The sequence below is a fragment of the Helicoverpa armigera genome, chromosome 27, assembly GCF_030705265.1.
Source record: "Helicoverpa armigera isolate CAAS_96S chromosome 27, ASM3070526v1, whole genome shotgun sequence".
Classification (NCBI taxonomy): domain Eukaryota; kingdom Metazoa; phylum Arthropoda; class Insecta; order Lepidoptera; family Noctuidae; genus Helicoverpa; species Helicoverpa armigera.
In genome coordinates, this window is record NC_087146.1 from 3,425,638 (window position 1) to 3,445,964 (window position 20,327).

General features: G+C 36.9%; 2 protein-coding genes and 1 non-coding gene across 3 annotated transcripts; 2 read left to right on the forward strand and 1 right to left on the reverse strand.

Annotated features, from left to right (window-relative positions):
• Positions 1 to 231: 231 nt before the first annotated feature.
• Positions 232 to 7,197, forward strand: LOC110384634 (protein CDV3 homolog). The gene is made up of 5 exons (XM_064041985.1): positions 232 to 582; positions 3,983 to 4,150; positions 4,499 to 4,624; positions 5,103 to 5,280; positions 6,450 to 7,197. The coding sequence occupies exons 1-4, from the start codon at positions 406 to 408 to the stop codon at positions 5,274 to 5,276; spliced, it is 645 nt and encodes a 214-aa protein (XP_063898055.1). The 5' UTR covers positions 232 to 405; the 3' UTR covers positions 5,277 to 5,280; positions 6,450 to 7,197.
• A 573-nt stretch (positions 7,198 to 7,770) lies between these two features.
• LOC126055617 (U6 spliceosomal RNA) lies at positions 7,771 to 7,877 on the forward strand. Its single transcript, XR_007511573.1, has one exon. It is a non-coding gene; the product is annotated as a U6 spliceosomal RNA (small nuclear RNA).
• Positions 7,878 to 8,460: 583 nt separating this feature from the next.
• On the reverse strand, positions 8,461 to 19,409 carry LOC110384675 (homeobox protein ceh-19). Its single transcript, XM_049843154.2, has 3 exons — positions 19,097 to 19,409; positions 9,434 to 9,582; positions 8,461 to 8,977 (listed from the first exon to the last, which is right to left on the reverse strand). Exons 1-3 carry the CDS (start codon positions 19,407 to 19,409, stop codon positions 8,465 to 8,467), a joined length of 975 nt encoding a protein of 324 aa, XP_049699111.2. The 3' UTR covers positions 8,461 to 8,464.
• Between the last annotated feature and the right edge of the window lie 918 nt (positions 19,410 to 20,327).

Consider the following 20,327-nt stretch of genomic DNA (forward strand, 5'->3'; position numbering starts at 1 on the left):
CAACTAGATTTATTTATACCGTGCTTACATTTTTTTCAAATGTCAACTTAGAACGTTGTTGATTATAGTTGAGTCTATTAGCCATTCGTTATAGTAAATTAAATCTGGTATCTTAGGAGTATAATGGTTATTACAAGGATAAAAATTAAACAACTTCTCGTATCAACTTCAAGAAAATAGTAGCGTTTTCATTTAGTAGAATGGCAATTTGCGAATGACATTTTTGCGTGCCGAAGTGGCAACATAGGATCTGCCATTTTAAAAAAAAGAAACAGTCGGCCACGCTTGCTACAGAAATCATTTCACTTTTTGGGGGCCTATTTTCCCCCTTTACGTTTAGTTCCAATATTGCTGTAATTACCTCATTACCAGAGCAAAACTTTAAATCGTAAGTCAAAATTTGAAATGGCCGACTTAGACGATTTCTTCGCGAAAAAAGATCGCAAAAAGTCAAAGGCAGTGAAAAAGTTCGCTACAGCCGATGAGTTAGCCAAAAAATTGGACGACCCAAAACAGAAATCAGATGTTAGGCCGAAGAAGGAGCGGCCGGCTCAGGAGGGAGAGGAAGGAGGCCGAGCAGGGGTGAGTTCTGATACCAAACATTCGTATATTATCTCAAGTTCGACTCATTCGTGTGACTGGGCGATTCGTGGTCAATTTGATGATTGTTTAAGTCTTGTCCATTTCGCGGTGACTAATGTCTACTTCTCGTCTCACTAGCACTATTGACCTGGTTTTGTATGAAAATCTGGCAATTTTAGTAGGTCGTCTTCAATAAGCGTAATTTTGGGCTATTAACATGTGTGTCGTGCTGGTTTTTCATGCAGAAGCTGTCTTTTGTCGTAGACGTGTCTTCTCCGACGAAGCTGCAATGTCATTCATGGCAATAAAGAAACATGATAGGTTATGTTCATCAAATCACTGTTTTATCTGAACAATTTACCAAGACTAATTTCACTCAAATGAAAATTACTTATGTGTGCAATATTAATGAGCTGAACACACAGAAATTACAATAAAAGCTAACAAGTAGAAAGTAAAGAACAATCATGAAATTAGTCATGAGTTATCCATAGACATCACTACTGCTTAATTGTCTATTGTCTGCAAAATGCAAAGGAAACTGGATACAGCCAAATACATGATTTCATGCAACCTACTTTGTGTTTATAAGTGAAACACTATCTTAACTGCACATGTAATAATAATAAACAACTTTATGTAAACAACTCAAACAATTAAATCCCTATGTATGTATATTTATACTCCAGCAATTCAATTATTTAAGTCTCATAAATATTTATGCAGTATTTAAGGAAAATAATTTTGTCAGATAGTAAAATGTTATTTCAATCATAATCTTGCAATGCTTGGTTATTTAACGTTTAATGATGACTGTAGTTATTGATTGAACCAGTGAGATTGAATTAAAGCATGTTCATTGTTGTGACTAAATAAAATATAAATCAGACATGAAGAACCTTAATGTTTAGGGTACCCAAACTCACAAACTCTGAATTATTAGGCTCTATTGAGAGTATAAAATAGTCCATTAAGCATGAATTCTATAAAACACATTTACTTTCTTCTCTTTCTTTATTTTTTTAATAAAAAAAAAATATTTGTTATTTGTGACTTTAAGTAAGGGTGAATTGTACCATTTAACTATAACAATAACTAAATCAAAACTAGCCCCATTCTTGGCATTCATTGGTTGAATAGGTGGCTAGACAACTGAATGTTGGTTATCTTTTTAATGAAATGATGCGATTATAATGAATCTTGAAAAACAAAATGGTCAATTTTAAATACTTCATCATACACATGGCTACACATCAAGCTATACAAAACCAGTTTGTCTTGGACTCGCTTTATGTGATCTTTTTAGAAATTGAACGGTCATTTTATAATAGACTAGCTTCTGCCAGCGGTTTCACCCGCATCCCGTGGGAACCTCGGCACGAACCCGGAAAAAATAGCCTGCAGCCTTCCTCGATAAATGGGCTATCTAACACTGAAAGAATTTTTCAAATCAGACCAGTATTTCCTGAGATTAGCGCATTCAAGCAAACAAACAAACTCTTCAGCTTTATAATATTAGTATAGATTTGTAAAGCTTGTAACTGTCTGCATTACCTTCCTTGTAAATCATCATTCTCGTTGTATCCGTATATGTATTTATCTCAAAGTTATAAGTTACAAGTATACTGTATGTTTTTTTTTTATGTCCAATGCCACTTGTCACCAGTGTTTATTTATTATGCATGCTCTTGATGGAAAAATATAATATTGTTTTCTCCTTGTAAACACATATATCTATCTACTTTTGTTGTTGAGGCATAATGTATGTGCATAAATACCTTATTGTATTATAGATTTTTTTCCTTTGTTGAAGATTATAGTTTTGATACTTTACATTGTCGAAGACAAACACTTGGTATTTTTAAATGTTGCCAAAACGATTGGTTAAAAAGTAGTTTGATGTAAATTCCTAATTTGTTATTAAAAAGTTCTTGAAGTGACTGATAATACAAACAAATGGGCAAATTGACCTTTACTTTCTTTTTAAAAACTTTAGTAAATCATTCGAAATGTCAAGAAATATTCATGACATCATATTTTTCCTCTAAAATGATAGGTTTATAAGAGGCACAAAAATTACATCTTTCATGGAAACCATTGTTATAGCAAACTTGTCTAGCCTTGTTTTAAAAACATTAATATTTAATGTAAAACTATTAAGCAATCAATGATAATAATATGGCGTCATCTCTTCTCTAGACTGTCTCAATTTATTATCAATGTTTTGACTTGAAGAATTTTTAAACAATACATCACGTTTCTAAGTGAAGGTAGAAGTTTTTTATTATTTTATTTTTTGTATTGTTTTAAGTTTTACTATGTATATTGTATTGTAATAAGAAAGTGCAGCTTGTGTGATTATTTTTTATTTGATTAAAACTGTAGACTAAAAGTTTCTTTTACATTGCCATTTAATTAAGGACCCATAACTATTTTTTAATATATTTCATTGTTTGTAATGCTGTGTGGTATGCCAATAACTAAACAGTCTTATCATGTTTATGTATTTATGTAGATTCAGTTGGCCTTTACGGTTGGGGGAATCCCCTGCTTTTGTATAAATCCTTAGAAAGGAAACAAGTAGAGGGGCCATACTGAACACCCTTGTAGGTATTGAAATCATTAGATTTTTTTGAGTAAAATGATGGTACAATAATTATTACTCTCACTTTTTTATGGCTTTTCACACATGGATCTCACTCATTAATATATTTTTAACCAATTTGTCACCATAAACTTGGTTCAAATGCAACACATTGGTTGGACATTCCAAAATAAATTGATATTACAAATACAATTCAACGGGTAGGTTACAGTAAAAATGCAATTCTCTGTCTTTCCTGTGTACCAAGTTTTTTTAAAGGATTACTTTGATCCTTAAAAACCAGAGATTATAAACCCCGTTATAGATAAACCAGTATCTACATATCAGTTGATGCACAAAAATAATGAACTGTCTATCAGCAGATATACTCACCATGAGATATGATTGACATCCGGTGATGGGATTATCAAAATTGTATGTTTTGTGATTCACCTATTTTCGTATTTACTTACAATTTTTTCGTCTGCAAATTAAATACTCGAGATCAATTGAGCCTGACTTGAGGGTGTTTCGAAAAGTAGCCTATAATTGTCGCTATAGTCCTTTTTGTTTCTGTACCATATTTGAATGGGTTTTCATTAAAAACATTGTAAATGTCATCTGTGGTCTCCAAAGCGCGTGGAAGGTCGATTCGAAAATTTTTATTGACTTTTTACTGGATAAAATGTAAAAAGAAAAAAAGAACATATATTTCGAAGAATTTTTATTCATTACTTTATTTAAAACCAATGTGTGTGCACCATGTTCAATACCTACCTCTTAAATTAACCAAACATTCTTCTCCAATGATTCCAGGAAGAGGAAGAATGGAAGGAGTACGAAGAACCGGTGAAGGACTACACTGGGCTGAAGATTCAGGTGCTGCAGGGCGGGAACGGACAGCAGGGCGAGTCGGGCCGCGACTCGGCCTCCGAGGACACCGCCCCCGAGGGAGGGAAGGTCAAGGGACCGTGGAATAAGCCTGTATGTATTCATTTTGTCGTAAAACTCGATGTCTGTCCTCAACTAAATTCGGAGCGCTGTGGCCTGTGGCCCATAGATGCTTAAAAAAAATTGCCAACTATGACTACCTGTTTCTTGTCGTGAAAATAGGTCATGCATTTGGACAAAAACACCCAAATACGATCATGTAGTCCAACCACATGATACACTATTTCTTGTGTTTTTTGTCTCATTTATTTGTGACAATGTAACTCATATGAATTTGATCAATCTTTCGAAAACAAATTACATCAGTTGTATTAGTTATACTTATAGCCCTACCTAACTTTATCTAATAAACATTATAATCATGTACCATATAACTTATAGCAACCGGAAGTGGAAGCGCCGGCGCCGCCGCCCGTCGAGGAGCCGAAGCCCCGCGAGGTGAAGCCGGCGACCTACGTGCCGCCGTCCTCGCGCCAGCGGCCCATTGAGAACGTTCGCAGGAGTACGGTAAGATTGTGGTGACTTTCAAGGTGGTTTAGGACAGGATTAAGTAAAAAACTGAATCAGTGCGAAGATAAGTATTTTTTCTTCTCATATTTTGAGGAAACCTGGACTATAAAGTCTGCTAGCTATGTCTCCAATCCGCTTTGAGCAAGAACGCTCAATATTTCTTACGATATAACGATAACGATATCTTATACGATAAAAAAAGGGTGATGAAGATTTTTTCTTCTTGGCACTGGGCTGGATACGTTGGCCGAATGAATCCAGATAGGTGGGCCAATATTGTCACCTAATGGATGCTCCAAGGCGGCTACTGCAGACGGGGTAGGCCCTAAAAGAGTTAGCGAGACCTATCGTTGGCAATACTCAAAGATGTTGAGTGGAGACGACATAGCACGTCCTTTACCCAGCAGACGGGACTGGGGACGGTCCAGGATATTCTTTTTCATCATTTGTTAAGTGTGTCATTATCCGTTTACAGAAGCACGCGCCCGACATCCACAACGACGACTACTTCCCGGTGCTGGGCGCGAGCGCCAAGCGCGGCGGCGGCGGCTGGAGCACGGCCGGCGCCGGCGCCGCGCGCGAGCCCTCCGCGCCGCGCCAGCCGCTCGCGCTCGGCAACCGCTTCACCTCGCTGCAGGACGACAGCTAGCCAGGTGAACAACTCCTTATCCTCACAACAACTTTCGCACCTAAGATGTAATGGTAGAAATCGGAACAATCTCCTAACCCATACAACAGCTGTCAGACCTATGATATGTGTGTGTGAGTGGTGGAAAGGATCGGTACTAACCGGCGCGGGTTCGATCCCCGCACAGAACAAATTTAATTGAGCCGGGTCATCATCATCTCCCAAGCCAATAACTATGTTGGCGTCGGCTTCCAGTCTAACCGGATCCAGCTGAGTACCAGTGATTTACAGAAAAGTTGCACTGATACTTGCCTGACATGGGATCGAACCCGCGCCCTCATACTTGAAAATTTCAAAATGTGATATCCCAGGTTTTGGTAGCAAGCGTATCAAATCGTGCGAGCTGCCGCCACCAATTATAATGCGAAACAAAACTGCCGTTCAATAGCTAAACTTCCAATATTGTTAAGCTCATTTTCACAACTCAGTATTGTTCAATTTTCAAAGTAAACTTGGGTTTTAAAGTCCCCTAGTTATTAGAGAGATTTGCGAGTTTTTTTTAATAATTTTTTAGGGTTCCGTAGCCAAAATGGCAAAAACGGAACCCTTATAGTTTCGTCATGTCCGTCTGTCCGTCTGTCCGTCTGTCCGTCTGTCCGTCTGTCACAGCCGATTTACTCGGAAACTATAAGTACTACAGTGATGAAATTTGATGGGAATATGTGTTGTATGAACCGCTACAAAAATATGACACTAAATAGTAAAAAAAAGAATTGGGGGTGGGGCCCCCCATACATGTAACTGAGGGATGAAATTTTTTTTTTCGATGTACATACCCGTGTGGGGTATCAATGGAAAGGTCTTTTAAAATGATATAAAGTTTTCTAAAAAACATTTTTCTTAAAGTGAACGGTTTTTGAGATATCAGCTCTCAAAGTCGTAAAAAGTATGTCCCCCCCCCTCTATTTTTATAACTACGGGGTATAAAATTCTAAAAAAAATAGAGGTGATGCATGCTAATTAACTCTTTCAACGATTTTTGGTTTGATCAAAGTATCTCTTATAGTTTTTGAGATAGGTTGATTTAACTGTAATTTACGGAACCCTTCGTGCACGAGTCCGACTCGCACTTGGCCGGTTTTCTTGTATAATTTGTGTAACCAGTTGAGAACTCAATATACATTTTGTTGACAGGTAACACAGAGCCACAACGTGATACGCTGCATTAAAGTGAAGTGTCAATATGGACTTGTAAGCGAAGCCTGGCGCATAGCATATACAATATATTACCTATACAACACACACTCATACAGACAGAACAACATGCATTTCCGATTATGTAGCCCCATGCAGGATTCACAAAATGGCGGCTAGACAGTTGCTATACCGACTATAAATGTTACAAACTACTCTTCAGTGCTGTTATTTGTTAAGCCAGTAATGTTTGATCGTTACCACATCTCGGAGACGTCCGTTTCGTATGAATTGTAGACAATAAAATTAATGCCTAAAGTGCTTTCTCCACATAAATGTAAGGACGGATGTTACGAACACTTTTTACAACACAATATGGCAACTGTCTTAAAAAAAGTGTAAAAGCAAGAAATGAATGTGCGATTTGTTATTTTTTATGTTTATATTGATAAATAAATATTTAAAAAAGTGTCTCGTATGCGTGGAAATGGACATTTAGGGAAAAAAATTGGTGGAATTATTTATATACAAAACCGATGATTTAAAGTGTTAATAATCAATAAACCAAGCGTGGAATATAGATTTTTATATTTAAACGAAATTGTTATACAAAAAAATAAGAAACATTTGGAAAATAAAGTGCTCCGTTCTATGACATTGTACATTTTGTTTTGATATTGCAATTCTGTAACAGCAAATCATTGGAAATATCTTGTACCATAGAAATAAATTATGTATTTAAAACAAACGTTTATTTTATTCGTGTGTTTTAAAACAATACCTATTGCAAAACTTACAATTCCAAAAATAGTAACAGGAAAGTCACAAGTTTTAATAAATTACCGTCGCAATTTGTGATATTATTCTTCAGTTTCTGCCATTACCTACATTTTCTTTCGTATTTGAGAATCTGCTGAGCTGCATACCTCATTACACAAAAGCGTGAATTTAAGTTCTAGCGCCATCTGTGTCACAAAATAGAAAACAATATGCCGCGCTAAAGCGCCATCTTTTATCCGTTTTGTAGAAACTGAACGAGTGAGTGACGTGTCATGTATGAATAGTTCTAAGATCTTGCATAGATGGCGCTGTTTTATAAATGTCATTAACAACATTGATATTTCTTGAATTTATGTTAATTACAGTGTCATTTATCATTAATATATTTCTGGATAGCTATGTTATAAAAGATACCATGGATGAAAGAAGATTTTATGTATGAGTATGTTATTTCTGTGGAGTAATTCCAAATTGTTCTGCATCGCGCTAGTGAAATTTTCAGTACTAGAAGTTTGTATACAAAATTTCGTGCCTTGCAAGTGTACTTGCTTCGGCAGTACATATACTAAAATTGGAACGATACAGAGAAGATTAGCATGGCCCCTGCGCAAGGATGACACGCAAAATCGTGAAGCGTTCCACATTTTTTGGAGGATTGTGAATTGGGTTTCGTTTTTATGTCTATGCAGTATTCTCTTCACAGGTTCAAAAGAGGATATGCGTACCATATGCATAGGCAATGTATCTCACTATCCTACTCATATTTACAAACTCGAATTATAGGTAGGTACCTATGTTGTTGGTGTACATGTATGCATGTATGCTTAACATGCTACATCTACTGACTGATGTATTTTTTTATATGAAACTTGGCAATAAATTAACTATACTATATCTACTTGTTATCCGTGTGCGGAAAGGAAGAATATTCCACGCGGTGCTGTTGAAACCGCATTTTTTTGTTTCTTTGAAAGGTTCCGAATCTACTGAATCGATTTGAAAAATTCTTTCACTGTTGGGTAGTACCTACACTATTCCCAAGAAACAGCATTATTTTATACGGGCCGGTAAGAATTTCCACGCGCAGGACGCGGGTGAAATAGCGGGAAAACAGCTGGTGAGAGAGGCAATAAGGCTGGAAAAGACGACATCAAATACGTACTTAGACAAATTCACAATGAAAACTTTATTTACAAATACTTAAACCTATTGACAACTTTTCAAACGAAGTCTTACTAAATACTGAAATTCTCCTCTAACCTTCTCAAATGGTCCACATTAGACTCTTGCGGTGGGCTGCTATGGCTTAAAATATTATTTTTATACACATCCATACTCCTTTGAGCCATATTATTGTAAACTTCACGCGGCAAAATTCGACTTTGGGCGGGCATTTTGACATTGACATTTCCCGCCAAACTCAAACCGCGGTCCATGAAAACTCTTTCGTTCGGATACACACTAGGGTTTAGAAATGGGACCTCTGGCTTTGGTAGATTTCGAAACATGTTTGTTCTGTCTATTATTTGGTTTTGTGCGTTCATTGTGTTGAGTGATTTCATCCATTGTTGTTGCTGTGTTGGTGGGACCCTGTTTGGGTAGTTGAAGATCCACAGGCGATCGCCGACGAACATGGGCCGAGGGCTCACGATTCCGAGGCTGCTGTAATACTGTTGAGCAAGGAGTTCGATGTCGTTTGTGTATTTTCGTTTCCACTTCGTTCGGCGGTTTTGGAACCATATTTTTATCTGCAATTAAAATTTATGTGTTATTAAACTTGCGCCTACAATGCCTGAATCAGTTTTTTCGTTTTACTGAGACGGTAGTTTTTGAGATGAGCCTGTAGAGGTGTAGAGCCTTGGGTACAATATAAACGTCCAAGAAATTATGATTAGACTCGTCATCGACTGATAAATGCCAATTTTACGTTACAGATAAATCATTTAACATTTTTTTACCCTTGTTCTATTTTAAATAAAAATAACTTTTAATAAAAACTTTTAAGTTAGGTACGTTATCTAAAATCTTCACCTAAGTCTGACAAATACTACCTACGCTGAAAACCGCATCAAAATGGGGTCAGCCAAACGGGCGCAAACATACGAGTATATACAGCTCAAACTGAGAACCTTCTATTTTAATTTGGTTAAAAGCGTCAGCAAAACGAATAATTTCTTACAGAAACCGAACTATAAGTAACAAACCTGTGTCTCAGTAAGCCTCAGCTGCCTGGCGAGCCTCCCCCTCGCTGCGACGGACAAGTATCTGTTCTTCTCGAACTCAGCCTCCAAGCTCTTGATCTGCTGCGCGCTGAATGCCGTGCGCGCGCGCTTGCCTCGTGACGAACATGATCCTGGAATAATGGAGTTAATAATATTATTAATTATTACTAGCTTCTGCCAGCGCTTTTGCCTGGGAACTTCAGCCTGAACAAGGATATAACGTAACCTATAGCCTTCCCCAATAAATGGGCTATCTAACACTGAAAGATTTTTTAAATCGGATAGGTAGTTGATGATATTAGCGCGTTCAAGTAAAAAAAAAAAACAGACAAAGTCTTCACATCTCTTTAATAGGTATGTGTTAGAATCTACACGATAAGTAAATGTTTGGCGCTGTAGGTTTCATCAGCTAACTTGTCTTACTAGATTCTGCCAACGGTTTGCCCGCGTCCCGCGGAACTTCTTCACGAAGCTGGATAAAGGATATAAAGCCTTCCTCGATAAGTGGGTGGGTTATGTAACAGTGAAAGATTTCAGAGATTAGCGCGTTCAAGCAAGCAAACTCTGCAACTTTAGGTATATGAAGCACAATGTCTGGAAATACTGGAATAGACTGGAAATAGTTTTGGACCTCTTCAAAGAACCAACGCCTTTGTGAATGGCCTGTCCAGAGCAGGCTGCCAGTTATCAGAATACTTATAGTGTAGATGTACTACATAACTATGAGGCTGATTTAATGGTCGATGAGTGTCACACTGCCAATATTTATCATTATTACGTTGATTGATTACAATAAATGCTCTGTTTTAAACCAAGCTTTTTTTGGCTGAATTTTTTAGAATAATTACTTATGTTTAACGACTTTTCGGAGCTTCATTAATTGTTTCAAACGTCAATAATGACGTATTGTCTATCAACTACGTCAATACTAGAATAGGTTTCGTAAACTAATGATTGTACACCTAATTAATTACGGAAGTCATTCCGAACGGACATAGATATCGTGGCAGACATGACTCGTCGTCACCTTACAGCTATTTTCAATAAACACCTCCCCTCTTTGAGTAATTAGTGGTAATATATCAACATGTCAAACTAACGTCCCGCCGCCATCTTGAAACTGTGAGCTGAGAGCGCCACGCTGAATATCCGAACGCGTTAATTAGCGCGCCAAAATAAATGTCATTTTATTTTTTTACAGTTTTTTAGTGGCGAGTTGTGGTATTTTAAATGCTGCAAACAATTTATTTTAAGTGGTTCAATAATTTGATAGTTTAGATGCAATTCAATTTTGTTCAGATACTAGCGCAGCCACTGCACCGGGTCTTTCTCATGGGCGCCCTTGACTCTCAAAATTGTCATACATTATTAATTTCGCATTAAAATCTAAGGGTTTTTTAAAATGTGATGTTCACAAATTAAGCAATAAATAAGGCTGTAAAGTCAACGGACCCAGCCTTTGCACTGCGGGGCTGCGGGATTGTACGAAAGATTTACCTCGGCCCTGGGGCCCGATTCTCCTAAGTTAATAATGTCAAAATCGAATCGCAATATGATCGCAATAGCCGTTTTAACCATATCCGGCATTCTGCTACTAATAAAAGACCAATCGTATTCGATTGACATTTGATTGGTGTGCGATTGATCTGCTATTTTGGTGTTTTTTTTCTATACGGTAGTTTGCTGTACAATCATTTTGCAATCGTAAATCATTTGCAGACAAAATGATTCATTATTGAATGACAGAAAAGGATAAAAACGTTTATTTCAAAGAAAAAATAGCGGAATGCCACATACGTATCAATCGTAATCGAGTCGGGATTGGATCTCAGTCGAATCGAGTCGAACGTGAATCGTAAGTCGGTTAAGTAAAATTAGGAGAATCGGGCCTGTGGGCTCCAGAAGGAACATGGTGGGTTTTAGTCAGTAAGAGTGTGACATTTCCTCACGCTGCACCCACAGCGGGAGGGGTCATTTGATTGTTCCCCATCAAGAATGCCAAGCCTTCAAAGAAAGTCAACTACCTTTTTTTTTTAACGACGTCAAAAACATCAAGTGACCCCTCCCGCTGTGGGTTAGCAGCGGTGAGGGAGTGTGTGACTCTTACTGACTAAAAACCGTCGTGTTCCGTCATAGGCCTTTTATGTACCAGGGCCGCAGTATCTCTTTCGAACAACCCGCAGCCCCGGCAGGCCTTGGCCCTGCTGGGCCCCGCTGGGGTTGCTGACATCTCTTTGAGGAGCGCGTGGAACAACGCGCGCCCGCCGTCGACACGGGTCTGTCGTCTAAGCAGACAGAGGGACGATGAGCCACTCGAACTCACCGCCCACAGACCCACGCCTACGGTGGCCGGGAGTCATCTCGCGACACCCGGCGCCCATGGTGTCTACCTGGTCCAGCGCGGCCACTTCTTATTATGCCTTAAAGTCAACTACCTAAGGCATAATAAGAAGTGGTTGAACGTCATTGGTTGAAACAAGCCATATGTCTCCATTAATGGGTTCTAATTTTAAACGTAATAACAATGTATCTATCGTCTGGTTGTTCTCTCATCAAAAGGCATAAAATGAATGCTCTATTCATTTATCTATTGTCACTGCGAAAGATCTGCGTGTCATAATGTCAAACGCTATTACATACCTACTTAGGCACGTATTTCATTTTATTGTAATGGTATCCTAATTATATCTATGCCTGTACTGACTGTCTATAGCTGTAGTGTCTAGATCTAGATATATTTTTTTTACAAAACTAGATCATTTTGCAAACAATGGTTCTTTAACTAACTTTTTTAAGTAACATGTAAACGCTTGTAAAATCTTTGAGTAACCTCATAAAAGTGTGGAAAACTTAACTTTTCAGGATCATGAAGTAGAATGTTTTGCGAAGTATACTTCATAGAAACAAAATAAAATCAATAATTGCAATCTGAGTTTTCACTCTAAGATGAAGATATAATGTCGACCAAAGACCATTAAAAGAGTTTTATGGAACTCAAAATACCTAGGAGCTACTCAATTCTGAAAAAAATATTTCACGTTTAGGTAGCCTAGGTATTTGTAGAGGGCGGCAATTATTCTAGAGGTACAGCTACGTGAAATAATTCGCAGTAAGGAACGCAGGCAAAACGGCGGGAAAAGCCGGTAGCTTTAACAAAGAAACACCGCAAATTCATCACTTATAACTGGAATGGACCAATTTACAGAAATAAAATGTAAAATTAGAATTTATAGCACAAATAACGTTCCAGATATGATCAGTAATGACAATATAAATCTCTGAAACGATTTGATAAGTGCTAGTGTGATATTATCTTTAAAATTATAGATCATCTTGCTTTTAAAATGTTTCACAATAGTTGGAACTGGGATATTTTGGATTTTATTGGGCTTTCATTGATAATATCTGCGGTTAATTTTGTTTCGGAGGCTAGAAAATAAAAGCAAGAGACATCGTCAACTTGCAACACGACCTATAAACTTTTTGAAAATGGCATCAAAATTTTATTTATTTGCTTTTTTTCAAAACCGCTATTGCCATGAATCTGTATGTAGTAGCGTTCAATTCATCATATTGTATCAATTATAGTAGGTATTTAAGATACCTACATCAAAATAAATATTCAGTATTAAGCCCTTGTTTACAAAATAAATGTATCCGAACGCATCCAAACGTCTAACGTCAAACATTTTCAAACACCGAACCCGTTTCCAGACGCAATACATCAAATCGCGCGCAATAATGTAGAAAGTAAATTAATTAGCGCCTAAAATAATCCCATTGCCGTCAAAAACGAGCGTCTTAACACGCATGCAAACCACTGCGACACTGGTAAGGCAATTAATGTCAATTTATCCTCGCTTGTCAACGCTTCACGTCTTTGTTTCCCGCCATTGTGAACCCCGCGCCATTTTATTTACCAACCAATTAGTCTATTGACACTCTTAATGCGTTTAAATAAAGACTATTTTCCAAAAACATAAGTGATGAAAATAGATTGGTTCATACTCTATGACGTTTGAGTCGTTCGGATACACACCCATCCGTTGTCTGGTAATAGAATTTTACAGCTTTTTAATGAACCCAGGCCACTTACTAAATTTCAGCCGGGAGACGTTTCTTTTCATGTTTATTTCCTTTTTTTTCTAACGGGTGAATAATTACGGGGGAGAAAGATTTAGCTAACGAGAGCCGGGACGCGTGGAGATTTATCTTTTCGTAACAAATTTAGAAAATGAGACATCACTGCGCGCTTAACGGGTGTATAAGTGTAGGGCTGTCAGTTTACTCAAAATATTTGACATTTTATGAACAAGGTGATAGATTGCTGGATCGGGATTAACATGTTTTGTAATTTGTCTTTTGGAAAAATCTTCACCTAAGATGCAAGGAAGAGTTTTAATTGGTTGTAATGAAAATTCAGAAAAAAGATATTAAGCTTGAGAAAACACGTGTTTCTTAATCTAATTTGAGAACGGGAGAGAATTAAAAATGTTCTATTTGAGAATTCGGTTAAGGAGCCGCAATAGGTACTGACATCAGGTCATCGGTATACAAAATCATAAAACTTAAAACGACTTGCTAAATATCTTTCTTATTATTTCCGAAACCTGTAATATTTTTATTAAATTCGAAGAAAGAAGCGCCCCTATTCGAGTACGTGTGTGTAAACTTAAATCGTTTCGTTACAAACGTGTGTGTGGAACGCGGGAAACCAATTCAAACGGCTAATTCGAGCCGCAATTGCTCGAACAAAAATGTCCAGAGGCGCTTTATAGTTGGCAGGTCGTAAATAAATTAGCATTTTATTATGTTTTTTAGTTTAAAACTCGTTACAACGAGTTATTGGCAATTGTCACTGAAAAAAAACCTGTGATATTTTTTTTAGAACAACTTCTGTTTTTACTACGAATTTCAATTTATGGGTTTGTTTGTATTTTATTGCCTGATTATTACGCGGAGTAAAATTTGAGATGAAAAGTAAACTTATTTTTTGGAGCAATATTTCCACGACTTTTTTATTTTATGGGACAGTAAACAAAAAATATATTCACGCGACAGAATTAGCAATAAATGTGATCGCTAATGTTACCTATATTGATCGATAATTGTTTGAAGAACAAGAGAGAACGTTAGTTTTTTTTATGAACGTTGTTTTTTGAAGTATATCACTTAGGTATGTTATCCATTATTCCCCTTAATTAACCAACATTTGAAAAAACAGTTTTTGAAGATAATTCTCCGATGTTGCAAGACAGACACTCAGAAAGCAAGACCACAGACCACCGGAGCAGCCGAAAAATTATAAAAAAGTTTTTATTTCATGTAAACAAGAAAATCATTAATCAAAACTCTCACAGTTTCGTTACAGTATTGATGAAAAACGGACTGTGTCAGCTGTCTCCTTGCGTAGAATGAGACGGTTTGAACAAAATCTGTATGAAAAATGGATTTTAGATTGTTTTTCTAGTTATTCTACAATTTGTTGGAATTTATTTAGTGAAAATTACGGTTTTTGCTTAGGTAATAAGAAGCTAGATATTCATATCATATCATATCATTTATTGCATTCCATAATGAACATTAGGTGGAAAATATAAAATAATAGTGGTAGTCACAATTATGGACCCTGATGGGCACAGCAAATATTTAGAAGAGAGGAAGGCGTTTAATGTAATATAGTAGGTAGTATGTAGTATATTATTTAAGTATTTATTTATATTATAATATTATATTAAATAGGTAGTTGCAGGTGTTAATATATGATTTACTGAAAAATGAGCAACGACTTTAAAAAATAAATTCATTTGTCATATTGGACCTTTGCACCTCCTTATTTTTCTGCATTTTCACAGAAATTTATGAATGCCTACCTATTACCTACTTCTTCGTACTAAAAGTAAAAGCTCCAAAAAGTTTTTAATACTTATGAAATTTGTTTGTAGCATATTACGTATAATTAATTCCTCAGTTGAAATAATTAACTATTAATTACCGATATTGATGACTTATGCCAAATAATCGTTTGCCCCCTATTTAACATCTACATATTTTTAGGGGTGATATTTTATAAATATGAAGTTGTATCCGAACGCACCAACAGATTAATTGGCGCCAAAAATATACCAACCGCGGGAGCGTGGCATGGAGTCAAATAGCGCGGGAAGGCGTCAATTGCTTTACTTTTTTATCTTTTTATATTAATTATGTTGCTTCAAATTACAGGCTCGCGTTTCTGTGATTTATTTGTTTGTTACGAATAGCGTTCAGTTTGAAATTGTATATTTCTGATTTATTTTGTCGCCGGAAGGAGTAATTATATGTGTCAAAGTTTTTAACTTGATACTTTTTATCTTTGAGTTAATCATTAACATTTTTATTTTCAATAGTCAGTAATGTTACCCAAAGCGTTTAGGGTTCGTAAGTTCCTATTCGCATACCAACGAGTGGTGCTAATTAACGGTGAGTTGCACCTTTTAACTATAACGATAACATAACCATTTGCAGTTGCCAAATCGCCGATTTGACTAATTCAGCGATCAGTACACGAATGGTTATGGTTTGGTTATTGCTATAGTTAAATAGTGCAACTCATCCTAATGGGCAACATATTTATATGGATAACGAATACACTAGGCGACAGTATACAGCCTTGAGGAACACCAGCAGTTACCGACAAGGAATCAGTGAGAGCATCCACCGTTCACAACAACATTTATACTTCTCTCTGTCAATTATGCCGGCGATCTGGTCACTTATTAATATCTTGGGAAGCCCATAGGAGCACCTTTGAAATAAGTCATAGGTATATGTGCTTGAAGTGATCGAAGGCTTTTGCTATGTTCAAATTCACCGCCGAGGTTTCTCCGTTAGGCCGGATCGCCATGCTTGGCGTATCATGCAGAAGTTCACAAGCCGACCCTTGCCAAAACCGCACTGAGAAGCTGATTAGCTGTTGTTGCAACATAAACGTCCGTTTCCTTTAAAATAACTGTACCTACTTTGAAATTGAAATTGAAATTGTTTTAAGAAAACTGACGTTTAAATGTAGCTGGTAACTTAGGCCTAAGCGCCAGAGGACTACTCAATATGTTGCATCAAATACAAAAGGACGCTAAGCGCTTAGTGTTGGTTGCTTTTTGTCGATCTTTGAAACGAGCAGTACAAAGTGAGATCCTGGAAAGTCTTAGATCAGTAAAGCATCCACTCTATAAAACGCTGCCCAGCTATATCCGGTTAGTTTAGAACCCTACCAGAAACTTGAGACTTGAGACAGTTTCTTCGATCGAACAAGCTGATAGAAAATCATAATTGTGTAGATGTAGGGCTGCCATCCGTTTGGGTTTCCCCGGATTTGTCCTCGTTTGGAGGCCGTCCGGGGGCCATCCGGGCGGGGTTTCAAGAAGTGTCCGGGGAAAACCCGGACGCTTTTCATGTAAGGAAGTACCTTAATAGTAAATGGATTACAAATTAGGTATTATTTGTTTAAAAAAAATCGTACTCGTTCGGGGAAAAAATACGATTTACGCCAAATGTCCGGGTTTTTTTAATGAATGTCCGGGTTTGGCGAAATTCGGGATGGCAGCCCTATGTAGATGAGAGCTCATTAGAATAAACCTACCGTCGTGAAGTTGGCAAATCTACAAAACTGTTGTAGTCACTAGTAGCTGTAGTAGTTAACTTCGGAGGACTCAAAAAAGTGTATTAGATCTAGTTCTTTGGTCGTTTATAGTCTTTTTGTATGTCGCTGCAGTCTAAACGCACGGAACGGATCATTTATCGACTGATACAACTAACGAAATATTTATAAATCTAAATTCTACTGCGTAAATTACGTACAGCGGCGAGGAGCAATTTTTTTATGCAATGTATTAGTTTTTTTTTTACTTTTAGGTGCTGTGTAGATATGTGTACTTACTGTTGTCATATATCATTTAATAAATGTATTTTCTTTGTACATAATTAACACCGCTTTAAATTTTAATCTTGTAAACAATTGTGCTTGATCTTTCTCTACGTGATCGAATCCGAATTGAGGAGTTCCGTAGACGAACTAAAGTCACCGATATAGCCCACCGGATTAGCAAGTTGAAGTGGCAATGGGTTGGCCATATTGCTTGCAGAGCAGATGGCCGATGGGGTCGAAAAGTGCTGGAGTGGAGACCACGGACTAGCAAGCGCAGCGCAGGACGTCCACCAATAAGGTGGACAGACGATCTCATAAAGTTTGCCGGAAGACGCTGGATGCAGGTCGCCTTCAACAGGTAGGTATCTGTGGAGATCTAAGGGGGAAGCCTGTCTTCAGCAGTGGACGTCCTATGGCTGAGATGATGATGACGATGATGAAATAGGATATTATAATATTGCCGTTAGTTTGTTATAGCCTGAAGCGAAGTCGCCGACGCGGTTTTACCTAGAGGCATTGCTAATACCCGCGCCCTTTTGTACGGACCTTTCGGGACTCCGCTTTACGTAGTTTCAGGCCTAAGATCACAATAATAACTCATATTTGCTCCTGATTAAATAGCGTATTAAATTATCGAAGACTATAGAGATGTATGGCGCAAGCTAGTCTCTGCATGGGCTTTCCCGACAATTTGCACAAAACAGAACATATTTTATGTTGCACCAACAACTACATATGAGAAAAAAATTGTTTCTCTTGCATTGTAATTATGAAGTCATTTTTAAATCTTATAAAATGACTTTTCGGCTCTTAAATACATAAAAAAATAAATAAAGGACCTCACAATAATTATATTAGTTGATAATTTGAAACAGTAAGAAAGCCCAATTATACAAATAAGATGATTTGACATACTAGATTTACTAGATGGATGAATGCGAAACGCTGAAGACCGTAAAAACTGGTAAGTTTCAGCTGAAATGATGACCAATTAGATAAAGTCAAAGTATTTATTATGTGACTAGCCGTTTTCCCGCGGTATTACCCGCGTCCCGTGGTAATTACTGTCCGTACCGGGATAAAATATAGCTCATGTTACTCGTGGATAATGTAGCTTTCGAATGGTGAAAGAATTTTTCAAAACGGTCCAGTAGTTTTTGAGCCTATTCATTACAACCAAACAAACAAAGTTTTCCTCTTTATAATATTAGTATAGATAACGACCGCCTTCTGAATCTTCTCTATCCCTAGCTTTATTTTATGTCTTTCGATTTTAAGATTAAATACCAGATTAGTAGGTATCCCTGGAATTTTTTGCCAGTTCTTCTCTACCTACGGGATGCATATATTTGAATTTAATTAAATCGTTTTGATAAGGCTTTAAAATTTTGAAAAAATATGCTGACTGAAACTGTCACACTATTAGGAATAGAAAAGTCGAATTTATTTACTAACGACATTCACAAATATTTACTTTTAAATGAAAAACTATTTTGTTGACTGAGAAGCCTATAACGAATAAGCATCAAAAATTCATCCACATCGCTGTCGACTTTAAAAACTTTAAAACACTTTTTCAAGCATCAACAAAAGAAAAAAAAAATATTCCGTAATTACATACTATCTTCCTATTTTCAGAAAGTACCTAATACACATCCCAAATGCTGCTATATTTCAAAAAATCTTAATGACTTTGGATCCAAAAATCCTGCTTAGATTAACATTATAAAATAAATTACCTGATTGTTGATAATCAGTAGATTTAATATCAAGGAACTCCTGCGCATCGCCGACGGTCGAACTCTCAACGTCGACATTTTCCGAACTGTTGCTGCTAGCATCATCGTCAGAATCAATATTTTCAGTCACATCACTAACAAAACTGCTTTTTAATTCACAATTCACACCACTAGTCGACGCATTGGCTTCATTTACAAAATCAGTCTGTTTTTCGAATTTGTCTGCCAATAAATTTTCAATGGAAAACGGTAATTTAGTCTCTGATTTTTCTGTTTTTATTTCGTCAACGTCCATTGTTTCCGAAGGATCCATTTTAGGTATTTAATTAATTTATTTATTTATTTTATTCAACGTGTGCTCGGCAGGAGTCTGAGGGACATTTTGAATTACACTTTAAGCACTGCACTATTACGAAGTATCTCACTCAGGGACATAATTTAAACTAATAAGAAAGTTTCACGATGCGTTTTTGTCAATTCGTCCGCTGAAACGACTGCGGACGGAATGTTAACTACCTCTTTTGAAAAACATAATCGTATCTCAACATATTCTTGCTTGAACCACCTTTGTTCCAATAGATATAAGGTTGAAAATCGTTAAATTATCAAATTAGTTATATCTGGCAGTGGTGCGACTGATCCGAATGAAGATTGAGAGCCTTTACTAATGGGCGTCTTTCTGGATGACAGTATTTTAAACGAAAACACACTCAAATCTCACTCTTATGTGGAAGATAAAGAGTTGATAATTAGGTGTAGGATCTTAAACGATGCAAATAGCTCATGAAGATCCACAAAGTTATAATTAGAGTTGGACCAATCACCGTCCGGGGGCGTGGCGGGAGCGCGTCGCGTTGCGTATGAGCACTCCTTGTACATCAAACGAAGATTTATTTAAGGAGTCCGTTGATATATGCGCGGAGTCATTAATTCTGATAATTATTTAGTTAGTACGTTTAATTGGACTAGTCAGATGGCCGCTTATATTAGAACCGAGAGAGTCTTCATTGATTTATTGTGCTAGATTCCGTAATGTCGGGACGGTTTTCATTATGACTTCTTAATTTTGTCGTTAATTGTTTTTGAATTTTGAAATTGTTAATTTATGTTTTTGTTAGCTGATTTGTGTTTTTAAATGTGTAGGTAAGTTATAGGATTACTAATTAGAATGTTAATCACAATTTAATGTGAGCATTTTTGGGAAACAATTATAATGACAGGAAGCGGTTTC

Excerpts from the sequence above, each read along its gene's own strand:
- LOC110384675 (XM_049843154.2), bottom strand. The coding sequence starts at position 19,409 with ATGGATCCTTCGGAAACAATGGACGTTGACGAAATAAAAACAGAAAAA. Across the intron at positions 9,583-19,096 it reads TACTGATTATCAACAATCAG|GATCATGTTCGTCACGAGGC; the intron begins GTAATTTATTTT and ends CCATTATTCCAG. Across the intron at positions 8,978-9,433 it reads TGAGGCTTACTGAGACACAG|ATAAAAATATGGTTCCAAAA; the intron begins GTTTGTTACTTA and ends TTTTAATTGCAG.
- LOC110384634 (XM_064041985.1), top strand. The coding sequence starts at position 406 with ATGGCCGACTTAGACGATTTCTTCGCGAAAAAAGATCGCAAAAAGTCA. Across the intron at positions 4,151-4,498 it reads AGGGACCGTGGAATAAGCCT|CAACCGGAAGTGGAAGCGCC; the intron begins GTATGTATTCAT and ends TATAACTTATAG. Across the intron at positions 4,625-5,102 it reads AGAACGTTCGCAGGAGTACG|AAGCACGCGCCCGACATCCA; the intron begins GTAAGATTGTGG and ends ATCCGTTTACAG.